The sequence below is a fragment of the Oratosquilla oratoria genome, chromosome 1 (genome assembly GCF_046742065.1).
Source record: "Oratosquilla oratoria isolate Oo_2021 chromosome 1, ASM4674206v1, whole genome shotgun sequence".
Classification (NCBI taxonomy): Eukaryota; Metazoa; Arthropoda; class Malacostraca; order Stomatopoda; family Squillidae; genus Oratosquilla; species Oratosquilla oratoria.
Genome location: NC_134777.1, coordinates 82,253,416 through 82,277,323, shown reverse-complemented (window position 1 = coordinate 82,277,323; position 23,908 = coordinate 82,253,416). Strand labels below are relative to the sequence as shown.

At 36.4% G+C, this 23,908-nt stretch overlaps 1 protein-coding gene across 3 annotated transcripts in view; it reads right to left on the bottom strand.

Annotated features, from left to right (window-relative positions):
- The window catches only part of Zip102B (Zinc/iron regulated transporter-related protein 102B), a 570,902-nt gene that overhangs the window by 435,963 nt on the left and 111,031 nt on the right, over positions 1-23,908 (bottom strand). For 2 of the 3 annotated variants that reach the window (XM_076173608.1, XM_076173425.1), the window contains 2 exons: positions 16,772-16,891; positions 663-797 (listed from right to left, as the gene is read on the bottom strand). In XM_076173608.1, coding sequence (XP_076029723.1) covers positions 663-797; positions 16,772-16,891 — 255 coding nt within the window. The remainder of the gene's footprint in view (positions 1-662; positions 798-16,771; positions 16,892-23,908) is intronic. The other variant, XM_076173514.1, reaches the window with a different exon arrangement.

Sequence of the window (23,908 nt, the reverse complement as noted above, 5' to 3'; positions counted from 1 at the left end):
CTGTCACTAACTTGATCCCTCCTCTGATCCTGCCACAAGCGCAGTGTCTTCAGCAAACTACTGGCTTATCTCCCATTTTTCTCCATTTTCTTTAACATATAGAAACATATAAACATGAAACACATGGATAAAAAAACTGCTGCCCCATCTATAATCATTATTCAAAACAGTATTTAGTCCATGCAGACACTACTGAATGTGATTACTGTTACATCAACCACATTCCAATAAAATGGCCAAACAAATATATCAAAATCAAATCAGAGAATGAATGTTTGTACCAAGCTAAAATAGAAGTATTCAAAATTCCCATCACTACCATGTAGTGTGTTTTTTCTAAAATTGTTACTCTTTTTTAATACTTAAGAGTGCTGTTACTATCAGAAACACACTCTCTTTGGTCCCACTGCTATTGAAACACTAAACCCAAGTGTGATTTCTGAGTCATACAATTGTACTAGTCAGCAAGTATAGTTGCAAAGAAGACTTCATATAGTCCCATAGCTTAACTCATTTATTCCTTAGTCACAACATTCACAACAGAAAATCAAATCCAAAAATGGCACACTAACAAATACCCAGGACTGATTATTTTCACACATAGATGGTCAGGCATAAAATAATAATATGAAATTAAATACCATTTTCTGATTAATCCTTACCAGGTTTTGGGTGCCCTCCTGCACACTGATCAATAAGTAACATAAGCAAGAACCCTAGAAGTAAAGACACTCCAACAACTGTGTGTGGCTCCATATGCTCTGATGATGAATGGTCATGTGGGTCTCTTTCATGTGCTGAAATAGACAATTGGTGAAGATAAGGATCACAGAGAAATCATACAGTTAATAATACAATATTTGCTGTTGGATAAAAATGTATAATAACATCTTTTGATTGACTGATTAATATGGTTTAACATCACAAACTCCTCCCATGAGAGGGCTAGGACGGTACCCCTTACAGACAACTTTGTAAAATCTTGGACAAATTGAATGTTGTCCTGATTGACCAACTGAGTAAATAATAATAATAGTTTTAATACTATTCTGAAACGGACACCCCCAGTTAGATAAAATCATATATAGTAATAATAAGTCTATACATCTTTATTACAAAATAATGATAAAGTTAAAGTGTTAGTTTACATTTTTCTGCATCAGTATATATACAAAGAGATAAAAGGGGACAGCAAGCAAATAATTTTCTGTTCATCTCAACATGGCAAAGATCTCCACTAATTATGTTGAAAAGCTGGTTTGTAATCCACAAATATCAATGAACTGCAGTTTTCCATTTCCCTTGTAATCCTTCATGTCTAATAGTTAATCTTTCATAAATACTAACCACATTTAGATGAAAAAAAAAAGGAAATACATGTAAATCAATCAATCCCCTAACCAACATGAATTCAAAGAAGACTACTCCATCATTGCGCTGTTCACAAATAACTCCTAACAAGTGGTGGAAAGATTCAACAAGAAAGCCCTAGCAAAATGACACAGATAAGGCATTTGACAAAGTCTCCAGACATACACTATAAAAAAATATGCAAACATTCGTAACAATAACAAGAAATGGCTAACAACCTCTAAGCAACTAGACAATGCAGAATAACCCAAAATAACCAAATTTCTCAGACAAAACAAATATACAATATTTACCTAGTTGTATTATATGTTAAGGGAGCTATGCTTGTGGTGACCCGTCTTTGTATTTTTCAGCATCAAGTTTTTTCTTAAAATCTTGAATAGTGTTTGCACACACTGTTTATCTACAGGTGGACAGACGTTTCAGCCATGAATGTTTTGAACACTGAGGTTTCAGCCAGAACTCTGCAGGGTGGGACGTTTCGGCCAGTCCTCCTAATGTCCTCCTTATACAGTCACCGCAAAAAAAATCTATACATTTTTTCCGCAAAAAAAATCTATACATGGGATTTTATGAATAGATTTCACTTGATTTCCCGCCATAATAAAAAGTGGGCGGAGTTACTGATGACGTGGGTGTATAGAGCGCCCCTTTTTACACTGTTCGCCAACACATAACGCTTCAGTGCGCTGCCAGCGCTAGATGAGAGAGGAGTCTATGCATGCTGCTCTTTAGTGCCCTTTTGTTCACTTTTTCACTGACTTTGGTGCCCTCTAACTCTCCTTCTGGTGATCAAAATGGGTCGTTCCAAGCTTTCAATGCAAGAAAAGGCCCGTGCCCTAGCTCTGTTAGAGCAGGGAATGTCTGTGATATGTGTTGCCGCAGACCTGCAGGTGACAAGAATGGTCATTTACAGCCTGAAGAAAGCAGCCGCCACACACCCTCCTGATATGGTACCACCAAGAAAGCCAGGCTCTGGAGCCCCAAAGAAGACATCTACTCGCACTGACAAGATCCTAAAACGAGAAGTGATGTTAGATCCATGTATAACAGCTGTTAGTCTGAAGCAAAATCATCCTGCTCTCCTTAAAAACGTTGCTGTAAGAATTATCTAACATCGGCTGCAGAAGGACCTCAAAATGCCAGCTCGACGTGCCGCCAAGAAGCCCCTGCTCACAGAGGCCATGAAGAAGAAACGGATTGATTTCTGTAAGAAATACAAGGACTGGACATCAGAGCGGTGGCAGAAGGTGATGTTCAGTGATGAAAGTACCTTCAGGCTGATCAGGGTGCAGCTCCAAGATCGTTCATCGCCCCAGTGATGTGTCCAGATTCGACCAGCGGTACACAGTTACAACAGTGAAACACCCAGTCAGTGTGATGGTGTGGGGTGCCTTTAGTGGTAACAAGGGCAGGGGTGGACTATATTTCCTCCCCAAGAATGTGACCATGAAAGGGAGCAATTATATCAATGTTTTGAGGGATCACATGCTCGAATTTTGGGACATCCATGAGTGTGATCATTTCATGCATGACGGTGCCCCTGCCCATAGGTCTAAGGAAGTGATAAAGTTCCTTAATGACGACAATATCAGTGTTATGGAGTGGCCAGGCAATTCCCCAAACTTGAACCAAATAGAAAATGCCTGGAATCTGATGAAAAACAAACTGGAGAAATCGCGACCCACCAGTATTCCAGACCTGAAGGAGGTGCTGAAGAAGATCTGGGTCACTATGGACAGCACCTACTTCACCAAACTCGCCTCTTCAATGCCCAGAAGGATCCAGATGGTACTCAAGAACAAGGGCAACATGACAAAATACTAAATGTAACTTTTAAATGGAAATAAAGCACATGTTAGTTGTACTTTTGAGTTTTATTGTCCAAAAGTCCTTAGTGTATAGATTTTTTTTGCGGCGACTGTATAACATTCCAAGTAACAATATTTTTTGCACTTACTGTGTGAAAATGAAATGAAAATGCATTTTCACACAGCAAGTGCAAATGAAATGAAATTTATGAAACAAGTTATCTAAATTGAAATTGTTTATTATTGAAAGAAAATACATTAAAAGAAATTTTCAAAAATTACTTATATATCACTTCCAAGTAACAATATTTTTTGCACTTACTGTGTGAAAATGCATTGAAAATGCACTTTATATGAAACAAATTATCTAAATTAAAATTGTGCAACTTTCATGTGTGGACTAAGATAAATGGTGTTATTGTTGCACAAAAAAGTTGCCTGACAATGATAATATATCATAACAAGGAGAATGTGCTGCATGTGTTAAGTAAAAAGGTGTTATTGCCAATATGGTAATTCAGTTGAATGTGTGGATTAGGATTAGAAAAAGGTGTTATTCTCACCTTATATGGACCAAATGGAAAATTATGACAGAGTATAGCTAAACCAACTCTAAAGAGAGAAGAGTAGGAGATTAGGAAAAAGGTGTTATTCTCACCTTATATAGATCAAAGCGAATTAAAGCAGAGTACAGGTTAAACCAACTATAAAGAGAGAGTAGGAGATGAGTCTACATCAAAAAGGAGTAGAATAGGGTACGAGTCTAAATCAAAGCAGTTTAAAGACTTTGGTCAAACTGTGAGCAAACTCAGTGAGTAGAAGCTATCAGTATATATAGACTTGTAAAATGTTGAACCTCATTAGTTTTATAGTTTCCCTAGTGATATTCTGGAGTAAATGCAACATGTAAATTATCAAAACCAAACGTGGTGGTCAAAAACTCTGTCTAGATGGATATATGTACACAGTAAAAAACACTGTAACAGTTATGTTGTTTATACTTTTTCCTTTTTTCTTATCTTAATCCACACATTCAACTTAATTACCATATTAGCAATAACGCATGCAGCACATTCTCCTTGTTATAATATGTTATCAATGTTAGGCAACTTTTTGTGCAACAATAACACCATTTACCTTAGTCCACACATGAAAGTTGTATAATTTTAATATTTAGATAATTTGTTTCATAAATTTCATTTCATTTTCACACAGTAAGTGCAAAAAATATTGTTACTTCAAATGATATGTCATTTTTTCAAAATTCTTTTAATAATATATTTTCTTTCAATAAAAAATAAATAATAATAGAAACACTTGGAGGACTGGCCGAAACGTCCTACCCTGCAGAGTTCTGGCCGAAACATCAGTATCCGAAACATCCTACATTCTTATCTACATTATTCCAGGTATCCAGCACTCTGTGTGGGAAACTTTTTTTCAGATCTCTTCTATAGATATCCTTTTTGAGTTTCTTTTCATGTCCTCTTGTTTTTCCATTGTCCCATTTTAGTAAATCATTCTTATCAAGGATTTTCATTCCTTTCATGATTCTATAGTCAGTAGATCTCCTCTTTCTCTTCTCTACTCCAGTGTTGGTAATTCCTATTTGGATAATCTTTGTTAGTATGTTAATTTGGAAAGAGCTGGTGCCAAGTTTGTTGTTGCTCTCTGTATTCTTTCTAATATCTTTATGTTCTTTTAAGTACTGGGTGTCCATAGTGTTTCTGCCTATTCCAGTTTTGGTCTTATTAACCACTTCCATACGGTGACACCTACGTAGGCGGCATGAGGAGCAAGTGGGTATGCGATGATGCCGACGTCAGCATCTTGATTATATTTATTGTAGTCATACCTATGTAACCTCCATTCTCTCTAAACTGGCTTCATCATATTTTCTAGTTATCAAAATTCACGGGTGAAAGAGAACAAATGATTGAGCAGACTTTATTTTTGATAATGCGATTATTATGACACAACATCGCACGTCACGCAGCTAATGCTGCCAGACGTGCAATGTGCCCCGGGGTGAAGAGGTTAATGTAACTAATATTTTTCAAATAATTTCTTCATCCAAATAGTCAAATGCCACTTTCATTGCCCTTAATAGGTTGAAGGTTTGTCCGACTATTTTGTTGGTATGTTTGTCCAGTGTCATGTCTTGGCTGATTATTACTCCAATGTCTCTTTCTCAGTTCACTTTTTTGACTTCATCAATTTTATCATTTTTTTTGTATTCTGTTTTTACTTTTTCCAAACTCCATTATACTACATTTCTTGATATTAAAATTTACTTCCCACTTTTGAGTCAACATTTTTGCATCATCTGCACAGAAATTCATATAACACTCTACTCCTCCATCCATGTTGTTTATATATATGGCAAACATGACTGGAGCCAGCACTGACCCTTGTGCAACACCACTTATCATTTCTTCCCATTTTGAGTATTTATCTCTAATTACTACAATAATTTTTCTCCCAGTCAGGAAGTCTTCTATCCACTCCAATAAGTTTCCTTTGATACCACCTATTGATTCTAATTTTCTTATTAATTTCTTGTGTGGTACCTTATCAAATGCTTTTTTGAAGGTCTAGATAGGCACAGTCTGCATCCATCCCTCTCTTGTATCATTTCTATTAATCTCAAATAGATGCAGATCAGGTTTGTTGTACATGATCTTCCTTGTCTAAATCCAAATTTATTTGGATTCAGTATATTTTTTCTTCCAATGTTTAACCCATCTACTTTTGATCATTTTTTCACATATTTTAGCTATTGTGCTTGTTATTAGTACAATATTTGCATTTTCCCAGTCTTGCGCTACCTTTCCTTCTTTGAGCAAGCATTTGATTATATTATGTATTTTAGCTGTTAACTCCTCTACGCATTCTTTCACTGTACAATTTGCAATTCCATCTGGACCATTCGATTTTCTGACATGTTTTCTATTTGGCTGATTTCCTTCTGCATTACAGTTATTTCCTTCATTGGGGGGGGGGGGGATTTCTATCTCTATTCCCTCACAGTTAGGTGAGTTCTCAATTCTATTTCTCTTCCATCCTTGTTTCTTCATTTAGGAATTTTTTTCTCAGTTTGCGTCACAAAAAAATATTTTAAATTTCTCAAAATTCATTTTGTTGTACATTGGTCTTCCTATTCTATGTTTCTCATTTCTTCTTAGGTCTATTTGCTCTTTTAGTTCGAATTCTATTAGTACATGGTCATTCTTTCCTACTGGTGTTTTGTAATCTATTACAACAGATTACAAAGGAGGAGCATGCCGACAAGAGACCCTTTGGTCCATATCTTGGTCGGATACAAAAAGAAAAAAAAAAATCATAATAATTAATAAATAAAAACTATAATAATGTAAATAACAACTAATATACATAAATAAATGCATAGGTAAAGTTAACCTCTTCCATACGGTGCTGCATACGTAGGCGGCATGAGGAGCAAGTGGATATGCGAGGCTGCCATATCGGCGTCTTGATTATATTTATTGTAGTTACCCCTGCGTAATGACATACTCTCTAAACTGTCTTCATCACATTTTCTATGGTTATCAAAATTCACGGGTGAAAGAGAGAACGATCGATATAAGCGGTGACTATATTTTATGATGCGAGTATTATTATGACACATCGTACGTCTGGCAGATAATGCTGCCCGCGAGATTTTGGCCCGGAGTGAAGAGGTTAAATAATAAACAGGTAAATAGTACATACATATACCTAGGCTTTTTCCCCCTTACAAGAGAGGTAACCAAAAAGGAAAAGGCATAAAATCATTCCCACCCATTCCATCCCTGAATACACTCCACACCCCTCCACCCTCTCTCTCATCTTAGCACCTCCTGGATGACGGGTCATCCCTGCACCTCGTCCACTGCCCTGGGTCAGAAGCAGTGTCACAAGACACAGCACATCCACAGCTAGGCCGCTTCATTAAATTGGCGACCCCCCTCTCCGTCCCCCCATGCATAAAAGGAGAAGACGGGGAGAAATCCCTTCAGCCTGCGTCAAATTTTGCTCACACATACTACCTCACCCCCCATCCCCGCCCATTCCACCTCATGCATCACAACATCATCCATATACAACCATTCTCCATTCACCCCTGTCTTCTGTCCTCTCCTGTCCTTCCTCAACAGACATTCCCCTCTTCCCCAAAGCCCCCTTCACCCCATCTATCCACCTCATCCTAGGACGTCACCTCATGTTCACCTTCTCCACATCTGCCTTCCATACCTCTTTTACTAGTCTTTCTTCACTCATTCTTTCCATGTGTCGAAACCATCCTAATACTCTTTCATCAACCCTATCTCCCAACTCCCTTTCCACCCCTGTTCTCCTCCTCACCTCCTCATTTCTCACTCTATCTAGCCTAGTAACCCCCATCATACTTCTCAGACACCTCATCTCAAACACATTCAAACTCCTTCTCTCTTCCTCTCTTATGTTCCATGTTTCTGCCCCATACAGTGCTGTTGGCACAATCACTCCATACAGTCTCCTCTTAGCATCCATTCCCAAATGTCTATTCTTCATTACACTCTTTAATCCACCAAGGCATTTACTCGCTTCTCTCAATCTACATTCTACCTCCACCTTCACTCCACCTTTTCCTGCCACATTTGCACCCAAGTATCTAAAACTATCCACTTCCTCCAGTCGCTCTCCCTTAATGCTCACTTCCAGTCTACTGCCACTTTCACCCCTTGTACATCTCATCACCTTACTTTTACCCACATTTATCTTTAGCTTTCTTCTATCACATACTCTCCCAAACTCTGTCACCAACTTCCTCAATCCCTCCTCCGATTCTGCTACAAGCGCAGTGTCAGCCGCAAACAACAGCTGGCTCACCTCCCACTTTTCTCCATTTTTTTTAACCATCTCCAATCCCTGACCCACTACCCTAGCATTTACCTCTCGCACTACCCCATCCAAGCTCTACTACTCTCATAAAAACTCTTGACAGCTCCTAGAAGCTTTCCTCCTATCCCATATATCTGCATAACCTCCCACAGTGCCTTTCTGTCTACCTTATCATAAGCCTTTTCCAGGTCCATAAAAGCCCAAAAAACATCCTTCCCCTTTCCTATAGCTTTCTCACATATCTGTCTTACCACAAAGATCTGATCTACACAACCTCTACCCGTCCTAAATCCACAATGTTCCTCACTGTTCCTCTCCTAATCCTTTCAATCAAGACCCATAAGCCTTCCCAACTACACTTAACAAGCTAATCCCTCTAAAACTACTACATTCATACTTGTCCCCTTTTCCCTTGTAAAGTGGAACTATACAGGCACTCCTCCAGTCCTCCGGCACTCTACCCTCTCTCCAGCAAACATTAACCTCTTCACTCCAGGGCACATCGCACGTCTGGCAGTATTAGCTGCCCGACATGCGATGTTGCGTAATAATAATTGCATTATCAAAAATAAAGTCAGTGCTCAAACGTTCGTTCTCTTTCACCCGTGAATTTTGATAACCATAGAAAATATGATGAAGCCAGTTTAGAGAGAATGGAGGTTACATAGGTACGACTACAATAAATATAATCAAGATGCCGACGTCGGCATCATCTTGTACCGACTTGCTCCTCATGATGCCTATATAGGCGTCACCGAATGGAAGTGGTTAAATAACGTCACCAGCCAGTCCACCATCACTGTACCTCCTTTTTTTAGACATTTTGCATGGCATCCATCCAGACCAGGTGCCTTACCTGCTTTCATCATCTTAACAACTGCCTTCACTTCATCCTTATTTCTACTCCATTTTCCTCACTCATCACGGTCATTTTCTTAGCATTTCCCACTGCAACTATCTTTCCTTCCCTATCCTCCTTCACATTTAGCAACTCCCTAAAATATTCTGCCCATCTTCCCCTTACTACCTTCTCTTCCATTATCATCTCTCCATCTGCACCTTTTACCTTTTCTTCTCCACTTGATTTGCCTCCTCTTCCTCTTAATTTCTTTCCAAAACATCTTTTTATTACTTTCAAAATTTTCTGTCATACTCTTACCCCACTTCACATCTGCTCTCCTCTTTGCCTCCTTTATCTTTTGCTTTCTCTTTTCTTTTCTTTGTACCTCTCATATGACTCCCTCGTCCTATTTCGTAGCCAATCTGTGAAAGCTCGCTTCTTCTCTTCTACAACCTTCTTTGTTTCCTCATCCCACCATTCACTACCTTTCCTTCTATTTCCTCCTGTCCTTCTTGTTCCACACACCATCCTTGTACACTTTGTGACTCCCTCCTTAAACCATCCCCATTCCTCCTCCACACCTAGCACTACTCTATCCTTCACTCCCTCCCACTCCTCCTTCAGCTTCTTCTTGTACTCCTTCTCCTTTTCCTTTTCATTTAAGGAGTTCACTCTAAGCACCTCCCTACCTTTTGTCCCTTTCCTTTTTCTCTATCTATCCTCCACTCTCAACTTACCTTCCACCAAAAAATCATCTGATATTCCCCCACCCTCTCCCCTTAGCACATGTACATCCTTAACTCTTCCTTTCATAATCCTATTTACCACTACATAATCCATCAACACCCTATCTACCACCCTTCCATCCACCACCCTCTCCCATGTGTACTTATGCTTGACTTTCTTCCAAAACACTGTATTTGCTATCATCAACTCTCTAGACACATTTCCACCATCAACTCTCCACTACGATTCTTTCCTGGAACTCCACATTTCCCAACCACTCCATCAATTGGACCATTTCCTACCCTAGCATTAAGGTCTCCCAGTACTATTACATTGACTTTCTCCCTAAATCCTCTATGCACTCATTTAAATCTATCCAAAAGGCCTCCCTTTCTTCTACACTTTTCTCACTGCCAGGCCCATATGCACTTACAAAGACCCACATCTCCTTTCCCAGTTTCACCTTCATCCACATTATCCTTGAGGAAACCTCCTTCCACTCCACTACACGTTTACCTATCTCTTCACTTACTAGAATAGCCATCCCTTCCCTCACTCGCCCTCTCTTCACTCCTGATAACCTCCCACTTACACTCCCAAACTTACATTCACCCTTCCCTTTCAACTTAGGTAAATAGTAAATAATAATAAATTGACATATAACTAATAATAAATGAGAATCAAACAGACAAATGATAATAAAACAAAAACAAATGATATAAAATAAATTATAATCATTACAACATCTTGCTTAGGTGTTTATCTAAATGATTTTTAAAGCTTCGAATTGAACTACATTGCACTACCTATGCAGGAAGTTTATTCCATTCATTTACTACACGGTTGGCAAAGTTGTTTCTACCCACTTCCAATTTGAATCTATTTCCGGACAGTTTGAGATCATTGTTTCTTGTCTGATTCTCATTCAATGGGAAAATTTTGTCACTTTTGATGTTGTCAATTCCCTTTAGAATTTTAAAGACCTGTATCAAGTCACCTCTGAGTGTACACTTTTTTAGGGAAAACAGATTCATATGTTTTAATCGATTTTCATATGATTTATTTTTGATATTTGGAATTAGTTTTGTGGTTCGCTATTGTACTTTTTCCAGTCTGTCAATGTCTTTAACCTCTTCAGTACGGGCCAAAATCTCGTGGGCAGCATTAGCTGCCAGACGTACAATGTGTCGTAATAATACTTGCATCATAAAATATAGTCACTGCTTATATCGATCATTCTTTCTTTCACCCGTGAATTTTGATAACCATAGAAAATGTGATGAAGACAGTTTAGAGTATGTCATTACGCTGGGGCAACTACAATAACTATAATCAAGATGCCGATATGGCAGCCTCGCGTATCCACTTGCTCCTCATGTCGCCTACATATGCGGCACCGTATGGAAGGGGTTAATGAGATTCGGTGACCATACGGAAACAGCATATTCCAAATGTGGACGAACTAACGATCTATATAGCTTGTTAATGAGTGATGGACTTTTGAAATCAAAAGATCACGCAATCAGTCCTAGAATCTTATTTGCTTTCTCAGAGGCTGAAATACACTGCTTGGATGATTTGAGATCATTACTGATAATTACGCAGAGATCTTTTTCACTATCCACTTTTGTTAACGAATTTCCAAATAACTTGTAATAGTACTCTTATTTTTACCTATGTGCATTACCTTACATTAACTTGTGTTAAATTTCATTAGCCACTTTTCAGACCATTGCTGTAATTTATCTAAATCTTCTTGAATATCTAATTAGTTTAAGTGATCATTTGCCATTCCACACAGTTTTGTATCATCAGCAAATTTGGAAACAGTAGACTTTAGTCCGTGGTCTATATCATTTATATATACAGATGCTCCTCAACTTACGTTTTAGTTACGTTCCGAACGGCCGAACGTAAGTTGAAAATGAACGTAAGTTGTTACTGTACTATACATCCGTAAATTCTATTACTGTATCTTATAAAACACCCCTAAATCATTAATTATACACATAACATTGTAAAATAATAACATTAATTTCAAATAAATTAAATTCAAGCAACATAAATTGAGATGGTGGAGGAGGAGGCAAGGCATGTTCAGTTTGTCGTTTGTGCAATGTAAACAATGGACACAGCGTCATGCGCAAGTATCGTTTGAACTACGGAGCGCGCGCTAAACTAAAAAATTCACTCAAAAAATTTTTTTTACAGTTTTTTTTACAGTCAGTTCAAACATAAAATTGAAAAAACGTAAAACGAATGAACGTAAGTAGAAGAGCATCTGTACTATGAATAGAAGTGACCCAAGAACAGAACCCTGAGGAACTCCACTTGTAACATTTTTCCATCTAGAAGTTTTTCCATTTAAGACAACTCTCTGTTTTCGATCATTCAACCAATTACTAGTCCAACTTAACCTCTTCCATATGGTGGCGTCTACGTAGGTGTCACGAGGAGCAAGTGGGTACATGCGGATGCCGACGTCAGTGTCTTGATTATATTTATTGTAGTCGTACCTGCGTAACCCCCATACTCTGTAAACTGGCTTCATCATAATTTCTATGGTTATCAAAATTCACAGGTGAAAGAGAACAAGCGATAGAGCAGTGACTTTATTTTTTATAATGCGAGTATTATGACGCAACATCGCACGTCTGGCAACTAATGCTGCCAGACGTGCGATATGCCCCATATTGAAGGGGTTAATAGGCTACCACTTATTTCGTGTGAATCTAATTTAGTAAGTAGTCTTTCGTGGGGGACGGTATCAAAAGCTTTTGCAAAGTCTAGATATATTAAATCTATATTGTTTCTTTTGTCATAATTCAAGATAACTGTGTTGTAGAATTCGAGTAAGTTAGTCACGCAAGAACATTTCTGTCTGAAACCATGCTGGCTATCATTATCAAACGGTTACTTCCTAAATGATATTCGATAGCATCTCTGATGATAGTTTCCATTATTTTTCCTACAATTGAAGTCAAACTTATAGGCCTATAGTTATTTCATTTCTTTTTGTCACCTTTTTTGAATATGGGAGTAACGTTAGCTAGCTTCCATTCTCTTGGGACACCTCTGGATATGATGGATTTCTTGAAAATAATTTCTAATGGAACAATCTCATTTTTCATTTGCTTTAAGATTCTTGGATGCCAACCATCAGGCCCTGGTGTTTTATTAACTTTGAGTTTCTCTATACACCTTTTAATTTTTTCTTTTGTTGTATTTACTGTAGTAAGTTTACCCTAGACTTTTCACAGGTTTCAGATTGGAGTTCACTTTGAGGTGCTTTGTTTAAGAATACTGAGCTAAAATAATTGTTTAAAATATTACACGTTCCTTCATTTGAATATTCAAGTTGACCGTCAGCAGATAATAGTGGACCAATGTGATTCCTAACAACCTTTTTATTTCTAATGTAACTATAGAATTCTTTGGGATTCTCTTTGGATTTATCAGCAATATTCATTTCGTATTGTCGTTTTCTTTTTATTATTGTCATTTTTAGATCTCTGTATTGATACATAACTTTCATAGTCATTGGATGCACCCAAGCACTTATATTTCTTATAAGCCTGTCTCTTTTTAGCAATACTTTTTTCAGTTTCTTTGTCGAGCCATTTTGGGCGAGCCTGATTTGGGGGACTTCTGTCCTTAAAAGGAATGTAAGTATGAATCATCTTAGTGAGCGTATTTTGAAATATTTCCCACATCTGATCTACAGGTCTTTCGCTTAATTTTGCCTCCCAATCTGTAAGCTGAAGCTCCTGACGTAGTCCTATGAACTGAGCTTTACTGAAATCGAGTATTTTAGAAACACAAGTATCTATTCTAAAAAATTTTAGTAGGAGTTTGAACCTAAATTGTGATCGCTATTTGCAACAGTTTCCCCGACTTCTACATCAGTTACCATACTTTTGCGGCTAGTGATCAATAGATTGAGTAAGTTTCCATATCTAGTGAGCTCTATTACATGAATCAAGTAATTATTACCAAGAAAATCAATCAAGTGACTACCTATATGGCCATCAAGGGTCATCCAATGTCAGTAAAATTGAAATCACCCATTATCAATAAATCCCAGTTGCAGAAACTAGACAGTTCTTGAAATAACAGTTTGTCATCTGCTAATGATAATGTCTTTGGCCTATATATTATACCTACATTAATTTTTTTTCCATTTGTTTGGGTTAACTCCACCCACAAACTATCATATGCATCCTGTTTCACTTTCTCTAAAACACAAGCATGGACATTGCTTTTAACCTACAACAGAACACCCCCACCTTTCTTGTGGTTTCTATCCTGATGAAAGTGTTTACATCCCGCAATATTAAATTCAGTTTCGAACTCTGTACCATTTAACCATGTCTCGGTTATTCCTATATCAAGATTTTTGCTTTGGACATACACCTGTATTTCTTGAAATTTGCTCCTAATACTATGAGCATTAAAGTACATGGTTTTAAGAAACTCATGCATATTTTTTTTTTTTTTGCCACATTTTGAATTTCAATATCATGTCTTACATTATGATTTTGTTTTTTATTAACACCTTGCTCTATATTATCATTTGGTCCTTCATTGACATTCAATGCCTCATTAATATTTCTCTCATCAAAATTAACCTCTTCACTCCGGGGCACATCGCACATCTGGCAGCATTAGCTGCCCGACGTGTGATGTTGCGTCATAATCGCATTATCAAAAATATAAAGTCAGTGCTTAATCGTTCGTTCTCTTTCACCCGTGAATTTTGATAACCATAGAAAATATGATGAAGCCAGTTTAGAGAGAATGAAGGTTACTTAGGTACGACTACAATAAATATAATCAAGACGCCGACGTCGGCATCATTGCGTACCCACTTGCTCCTCATGACGCCTACGTAGGCGTCACTGTATGGAAGTGGTTAACATATCCCCCATCATGGACATCTGATCGCCCATGGTCATCCGATCTCTTTTATACACTTTGTCCCCCTATGTCACCGCAATTCACACCGGCCTCCCATCATTCATTGATATTCTGTCCGGCATCCCTTCCTAAAATTATATCCTACCGTGATATTTTTTCCTCCACTATAATTACATCCCATCATGATTTTTTTTCTTCCACTGTCATTACATCCCATTGTGATATTTTGACCATTGACATTCTGTCCAGCATCCCTTCCTAAAATAATATTTTGTTCTCCACTGACATTATATCCTACCGTGATATTTTCTCCTACAGTATCATTACATCCCATCGTGATATTTTGTTCTCCACTATCATTACATCCCATCGTGATCTTTTGTCCTCCACTGTTATTACATCCCATCGTGACATTTTGTCCTTTGACATTACATCCTAATGTAACATTTCGTCCTCTACCGACATTATATCCTAAAATTATATTTTGTACTATACTGGCATACTCTTCTACATTAATGCTATATTCTACTCTGTTTTCCCAAGTACACTCTATTTCCCCTTCCCTTAGGGTTTCTACCCCAAAAAAGGAACTAGTTCATTACAAACTCCCACAATTTCAGGTTCTGACTTAAGTGTTAAATCCAGTCTTGATGATTCCTCATTGTTTCTGTATCTGGTATTTTCCTTTATCCATTGAGTCATTGTGTATTCAATGGTCATATCAAGCAGCATGTTGCCCCAGAGGTCTTCTCCACACTTCACTGTTATTTCTTCCCAACATAATTATTTTGAATTAAAATCCCCCATAATTACTATATTTCCTCTTTCCTTCAGTATATCAGTCAGTTCATACTTTGTATCTTCCAATAGTTTGGAATGATTGCTTTCTGTCCAGGACTGTGTTTTGGGCGGAGGCACATACACTACTACAAATATTCTGCTTTTCATGTGCTTCCTTTCAACTTTTATCATAATTGATTCAACATTGTTTTTTCCTTCTGTTATCTTTGTCACATTTAAGTCATTTTTAGTCAAAAATAATACTCCCCCACCCTGTTTTCCCTTTCTATTCTTTGTCCAACAGTTGTATAGACCTTGTCCCACAGTATTTGGTGGTAGATTATTTTTTAATTTAGTTTCTACTATTCCCATTATGTCTGGTTTTTCTGCCAGATAGTCATTTAATTCATTCAGTCCTGAAATCATTCCATCAATGTTGGTGTAGGCTAACTTTTTTTCTTTCTCACCTTTTTCTGTTTGCTTTGTTTCCTTTTTCCTGATATACCATTTTCTCAGCCTCAGGTCCACCACGTTAAAAAAAAAAAAAAAAAAAAAAAAAAAAAAAAAAAAAAAATCTCGGTTCTTTTTTTAATTTTTCCATTTGCTTCATTTCTAAGTTCCTTTTCTTTTTCTTCATCACTGTTTTTTTTTATCCATACATTTTTGTGTTGTTCACTGCTAGTTTTGTTATTCTAGATAGTACTTCCTCTGCAATCATTTGTGACCTAAGTTTTACATTTAGTGGCCTATATTGAAGAAAGTAAGAACAGAGGAGGACTGTGATTCATTACAATCAAACCAGGACAAAATCTGAAAATGGAATGCACCAAAATGATTGCAAATAATACCTGCACCCAAAAACTATAATCTTCATACAATATCATATGAAAATGATAAATACACAGTTCTTTACTACAGCCCTCAACACCATTCACCATTTCATTATTTCACACAAACACTATTAGGTGAATGCAGCAATTTACTATTGAAAAACATAAAATCTAGTACCCATACCAAATAATATATCCACACAAAAGCAAATGCACACAAACTCAAATAATTAAAGAACTTCAATGCTTCATCAACATTCCCCAGATATCAGCCCCACAGAAAAATCACTCTCAAGAGAAATATGAACCACACTGACATGCTTGTGTTCAGGACACCATTCAACATCAAAATAGTATAGGTAACCCTTAACATTCATAGATTTAACATTCACAGATTCAATTACTATTTGTGGGTAAGGCAACAAATATGAACAAGTGATGAATTTTCTTATTTGGAGGATGATTCACCCCACACTACCTGCATGTTTCCACACAATTACCACTCTCCTTCACTCAGCTGTAACTACTGTAGTGTTTGCATCTTGTGCTTGTACCATCATATCCACCCTGCATATATTTCAAAATGGCCCCTAAGAAGGCAGCTAAGTCACCTGCTGAAGCAGTCCCTAAGTGCCAGATGTTGATCCTAGAGGAGAAGGTAGTGTTGGACAAATTTGGGTAGGGTTTGTTCTTTGCTGCTGTTGGTTGCCCTTTCCACGTGACCAAGTGCACTGTACAATAATAATAATAATAATAATAAAAATAATAATAGTAAAAATAAAAAAATGAATAAAAAAGTGAAGATTCCATTCACTTTGCAGTTATTGCTAGCACTTCTTCCAAAGCTAAACATACATCACTAGTAAGGAAATAAGCTGCAATGAATATGGAGAAGGATTTGTTGAGATGGATTGAATATCAGCATCAGAAAAATGTTGTAGTGGACATATAATCTGACAGAAGGCTAAGTCCCTATATGAATGATTCAAGACTGTTATTGAGGCAGCCAATCAGAAGGTTAGACAATCTAACAGGACACTCCTGTGAGCCCACTTCAGGGTTTAAAAGGATGGCCTCTTGCCAACTGAGTTCAGTATAGCCTCACCAACTGTCGCAGCAACAACTCACTTGCAGCTCCAAGACCTTCTCTCTCCTAGCAAGGATCAAGGACCTCCAGCTCCAGATTTCAGGCTCACCATATACTCAGCTGATTCAGTGATTATCTTTGTATCCCACATCTAGTTCTTAAATTCTTGTATGGTGTTTGCACACACTATTGTTTCATCCAATTTGTTCCAGACATACACCACTGTGTGTAAAACTTTTTTTTTTCCAGATCAGAGTTTCTTTTCATGTCCCCTTGTTTTTCTTCTATCCCATTTTAAGGGAGTGTTGCATCGCTTTATATAGTAGGTGAAATTAAATTTTCAAATATGTATTTAATGAACTTAGGTATAATTACCCCTTACATTAGTGTATAATTCCTCAAGGTATTGTGTTCTTCCCATGTATATTAAAGACATAGTGAAGATTTAGTGAGCTCTAGTGAAGCTCTAATTACTTAAAGGTCAGATATCAACAGATATACCATTCGCTAAAAATCATCGTATTGCTCGAAAAAGTACTTTTTAAAAGCATACAAATAAAGTTTTTACCTGTTACAGAAGAATCTATTCAGAAAATTCACTTTTAATTGTGCCTCACATACCACTTTTCCGAAGTCTAGATGTTCTAGTCGATTAGTAATTAGTACTAGTAATCGCTGCTAGGTGAACCGGTGGTGACGTCACAGTTGCCAAACAATCGGATAAAGAAACACACGCTGTAGTTCAGCTCAGTCATTCCAATCGAGTTATTCATCTTCATGTTCGTTTTTAATCCAAATTTGTTCGCAAAAATGGCCCATTGTGCATTCCAATTCGGAAGGATAATATGTATGGTGGAAGAAGAAGATGAAGAAAGTGGTGAACAAAATAGCGAAGAAGGGGAAAGCGATTTGTCAGATTCAGAACCCGAGACCACGGGGGAGGAGACGGAAATCGACGGCGATGTTGATTTAGACGGTGCCGAGAATCAAGATGGGCCTACCACCCCTCCTAGACGCAAACGCAAAAGATCTGACCACTCTCATAGGATTGGGAATACCAACTGGTATGAAATTCAGTGCATTATTCCTACCTTATTTTGGCTATCATTGCAAGCATGGGATGGGGTCCTTTGTTTTTATGTCGAAGATCATTTGTCAGTCTCTCTCTAAAATTCCAAGCATGGGGGGAAAATTAAATGATATGAATTGCCTTGTGGCCATTTCTTCCTGCAAGATCGAGATTATTCATTTAAAATACTGGAAGGAATGAATGAATACATGTAAATAAAATGAAGCCAAATAATCTTTTAATAAGTACTGTCAACTGTGTATTTTCTATTTTACTAAACACAGTAAAGTGCATAAAAATAAAAATATGTACAAGGAAAAACATGATAAAATGACTATCAATATTTATGCAGTTGTTTCTTTCAGGCTATACAGATATATTGCTTACCGGCACTTCACCAGATGGATTTACCACATCCTTGGTAAAAAAAAAAACAGAAAAGTTTTGCCATCTTGTGCAGTCTCACGAATTCGTGCACAATGGGAAAGTGAGGACTATACATACTGTGGTTTCAAATATCCCCAAGTTTGATGTGAACGCAATGACATGTGATATAAATATCAGGAAGCAATGTGGACTTATGAAATCACTGTTAGTTTGATTACAAAGTCATGTACCATGTACTAGTCTGTTGACTCTTTATCATGTTTATGTGATGGCAATACTGCTGCTGTACACAACCTAGTCAGTGCTTCAATGATTAAACCGTGTTCGCGATTGTCTTTCAGACATTACATCTGATTTAGTGTGTCTTTTGTAGGTATCTGCAATATTTTATACCTCCGGTCCAGCGGCGGCGCCAGGAATTTTTAGTTGGGGAGGCTAAGGGGGGGCTGAGCAAATTTTTGGGAGCTAATAGTAATATGATAATACACATATATTATCCTCATTTCAGAAGGGGAGGGGGTTAATGGTAGGGCTAGCACTGATGGCTGACAAATCTTTAGCCCTGGCAATTCAAAATTCCACTTAATAAAATTATTTCAATGAGTGTTTTAAATTTTCAATTTGCTCATTTCAGTTAGGGTGGGCTAAAGCCCCCCCCAAGCCCCCCCCTGGCGCCGCCACTGCTCCGGTCCATGGCTTCAGGGCCAGTTTAATTCACTAGGCCATACTAGGCCTATATAGCCTATATAGCATAGCTCCCTTCCTGTATAATACAACTAGGTAAATATACACATGTAAATACAGTATACCCTCGCTCATTCGCGTTTCACCGTTCGCGGCCCCGCATACTTGTGGATTTTGCTCTCAATGTTTTGTTTTTTTATAGTTTTGGCAATTTCGTGAATTTCTTATGCCATTTTTTAGCAGAAAAAACTTGCATTCACCCTAACTGGTAAATAACTGTAAAATAACAATGTCGGTTAATATAAAATGAAAAATTAGAAAAAAAGGGATGATACAGTATAACTGGTAAATAATCTTAAAATAATGTCAGTAAATATAAAATAATAAAATTAGAAAAGAGAGATGATAAAGTATAACTGGTAAATAACTTTAAAATAACAATGTCAGTAAATATATAAAAAAAAAACTAGAAAAGAGAGATGATACAGTATAACTTGTAAATAATTTTAAAATAACAATGTCAGTTACGAGCTTTCGTTTCTCCTTCCTGCTGATTGGCTGCAGACGACGTGACATCACAAGCATCTTCATGTGCGAGAGGCTAAACAGCTCTCTCAGTCACGTGCGGGTTTTCAAAGTGATTGTTTGAATTCAAGTTTTTGGTGTGTTTATCATTACTATGTACATATTATACTAAATTATTACTGTTTTTAACATTACTACATACAGGTAGTCGTCGACTTACGACTGATCGACTTTACGACCACGAGATAGTGCAATAATATTTAACATTTAATAGAGTAATAGAATTGCAATGTTATGCCTGGCAGTGCAGTACAATTACTCCGCACGCCGCGAGACGCAAGTACGATAGTTTTGGCAGGCTGCCGGCAGCGTCAGCATCCCAGCCAGCTAAATATTCTTTCATTTTATTTGTTTGAAGTAAAATGTTTCCTAATTTTGCATTTCATTTTTTATTTTTGTATTTTTGTTTTACAATTAATAAAATGTAACAGTAAAACTTTTTTATGCCTAAGCTAGTTTGTTGTCGATAACAATATGTTTGGCACAGTATGTAAACGAAAAGAATGTTTTGAAATAAAAAAAATCCTAATTTTGCCTTGCATTTTGTATTTCTATATGTTTTGCAATTAATAAAATGTAACAGTAAACTTTTTATTTATGCCTAGTCTGTTGTCAATAACAATATGTTTGGTACAGCATTTTGTATTTTTATGTTTTCCGATTAATAAAATGTAACAGTAAACTTTGTTTATGCCTAGTCTGTTGTCGATAACAATATTTTCAGTACAGTACATAAACAAAAAGAATGTGTATAGAAATAATTTTTTTCCTAATTTTGCCTTGCAATGATTTTAATTAAACCAACAAAAAAGTATTTGTAGGTCAAAGATGACAGGACTTTATTCAGTATGCGTAGGCCTAGGCTACGTTTCCAAACGAATATTATAAAAAAGTTCATGAATATTAAACAACGTAGCTCAAAGATAATAAAGTTTTATTCAGTATGCATACGTTTCCTAAAGAAAGTCTGATGGTAAAATAATAAAAAGGTTAAAAAATACAGTATTAAAAATCATAGGTCAAAGATGATAGGATTTTATTCAGTATGCTTAGGCCTAGGCTACATTTCCCAAAGAAAATCAGATAGAATTATAAAAAGGTTAAGAAATACTATACAACATAGTTCAAAGATGCTAAGATTATTTCAGTATGCAAAATATAATATACAATATATATATATATATATATATATATAGTAACAAAAATAATATTTAAAGGGTAATATATATATATATATATATATATATATATGCATGAGAAATCACATAAACTCGTGATTCTAAATATGCGGAAAAACCACCAAGGAAAAAAGAAAAACTGATGACCAAGCGCTTTCGTCTATTCAGACATCCTCAGGGTACATAGAAAAGAAAAAGTACACAAGAATATATACACAGAGTATGAGGTCAGGGAAGGAACCAGGAGAGGTTGCGAGGATCTAATGTCAACCTGACCCGTTCGCGGCAGCGGACGTTTGGGCTACTACTTTTTTCACAATAAAATTGTCTAACTTATACATACCATGACTTAAATTTAAGTTATTGACAAATGTATCTTTGATCAGACTGGATTCTATTATATTTCTCGTCAAATATGACTTATCTTTAACAATTTCTTTAGCACCCTCCCAATTTATACAATGATTAAAATCCCTTAGGTGAATAAATAAGGCATTAGACATTTGCCCACTCTTGACGCTATACTGATGTTGTTTTAACCTTACTTTTAATTCTTTTCCAGTCTGACCAATATAGCATTTGTCGCAATTTTTACATGGAATTGAATATATACATCCTTCTTCCTTATATGGAGAGTTTTTAATTAAAAGACTTCTAACTGTATTGGAGTTCTTAAATGCTACTTGAATGTTGAAAGTCTTAAGAATATGTGGTAGTTTGACGAAATTCTCGTTGAAAGGCAGTACAAGTAGGTTCTTTACATTAAAAGTTTTACTAGCTTTTTCCTCGTAGAAAGATTTCTTAGCCGATTTATAAGAAATCTCCACGAGGTGCTTAGGATATTTTAATTTTGAAGCTATGTTTTTGGATGATGAACTCTTAAGAATATCTAACATAGCTTCAAAATTAAAATATCCTAAGCACCTCGTGGAGATTTCTTATAAATCGGCTAAGAAATCTTTCTACGAGGAAAAAGCTAGTAAAACTTTTAATGTAAAGAACCTACTTGTACTGCCTTTCAACGAGAATTTCGTCAAACTACCACATATTCTTAAGACTTTCAACATTCAAGTAGCATTTAAGAACTCCAATACAGTTAGAAGTCTTTTAATTAAAAACTCTCCATATAAGGAAGAAGGATGTATATATTCAATTCCATGTAAAAATTGCGACAAATGCTATATTGGTCAGACTGGAAAAGAATTAAAAGTAAGGTTAAAACAACATCAGTATAGCGTCAAGAGTGGGCAAATGTCTAATGCCTTATTTATTCACCTAAGGGATTTTAATCATTGTATAAATTGGGAGGGTGCTAAAGAAATTGTTAAAGATAAGTCATATTTGACGAGAAATATAATAGAATCCAGTCTGATCAAAGATACATTTGTCAATAACTTAAATTTAAGTCATGGTATGTATAAGTTAGACAATTTTATTGTGAAAAAAGTAGTAGCCCAAACGTCCGCTGCCGCGAACGGGTCAGGTTGACATTAGATCCTCGCAACCTCTCCTGGTTCCTTCCCTGACCTCATACTCTGTGTATATATTCTTGTGTACTTTTTCTTTTCTATGTACCCTGAGGATGTCTGAATAGACGAAAGCGCTTGGTCATCAGTTTTTCTTTTTTCCTTGGTGGTTTTTCCGCATATATATATATATATATATATATATATATATATATATATATATATATATATACATAATATATATATAAAGGGTAATATATACTGTATATACATAAAGTCCGACTTGCGTCCAGATCGTAAGTCGACGACTACCTGTATTACTATATTAATGAGTAAGACTGTCTTTAGAATGTGTTTGGGAAGCATATTTTAGCGTATATAATATCATACATAGGTGTTTTAAAACTGCATCAATAATTCGCGGATTTTCGGAATTCGCGGGAGGGGAAGGAACATAACCCCTATGAATAGTGGAGAGATACTGTGTGTATATTCATATCTACATGTTGGTGTACCCATGTGCCTGTTTGAAAACACATTTATGAAAGTTTGAAATGAGTATATTTATCATAAAACTACTTTATTTTTATAGTAACACAAAAATACTGTTACAGAACAAAATAATACAATGTTAATTGTACTTTTGCATGCTACAAAGTAAACAAGTTAACATAAACAAAACCTGTATGAATCGATATTTCTAATATGAATTATGACAAAATCTTAGTCCGTATTTACCTAATTGTATTTTACAGGACAAGAGCTATGCTTGTAGTGACCCGTTTTTGTATCTTTCCACATCCAGTTTATTCCTAAAATCATGTATAGTTTTGGCATTTATTGTTTCTCCACTTAGTTTGTTCCAGACATCAATCACTCTATGTGGGAAGCTATTTTTTTCCCTGTCTACCCTGTCTTTCTTTAGTTTATTTTTGTGTCCTCTTGTTTCTCTTCTGTCCCACTTTAATAAGTAGTCTCTATCAAGAATTTCCATCCCTTTCATAATTCTGTAAATGGTCAACAAATCACATCTTTATCTTCTCTGTACCAGTGTTGACAGATGTAATTTCACCAATCTTTGCTCGTATGTCAAACTTGACAGTGTAGGTGCCATTTTTGTTGCTGCTCTTTGGATTCTTTCTAATTTTCTTATGTTCTTCTTGTCCTAGGTGTCCACTGTGTTGCAGCATATTCTTGTTTAGGTCTTATCAATGTACATACATACATACATATACCAAGGGCTTTTTTCCCCTTACATGGCGGGTAGCCAAAAAGAAAAAGGCATAGAAACC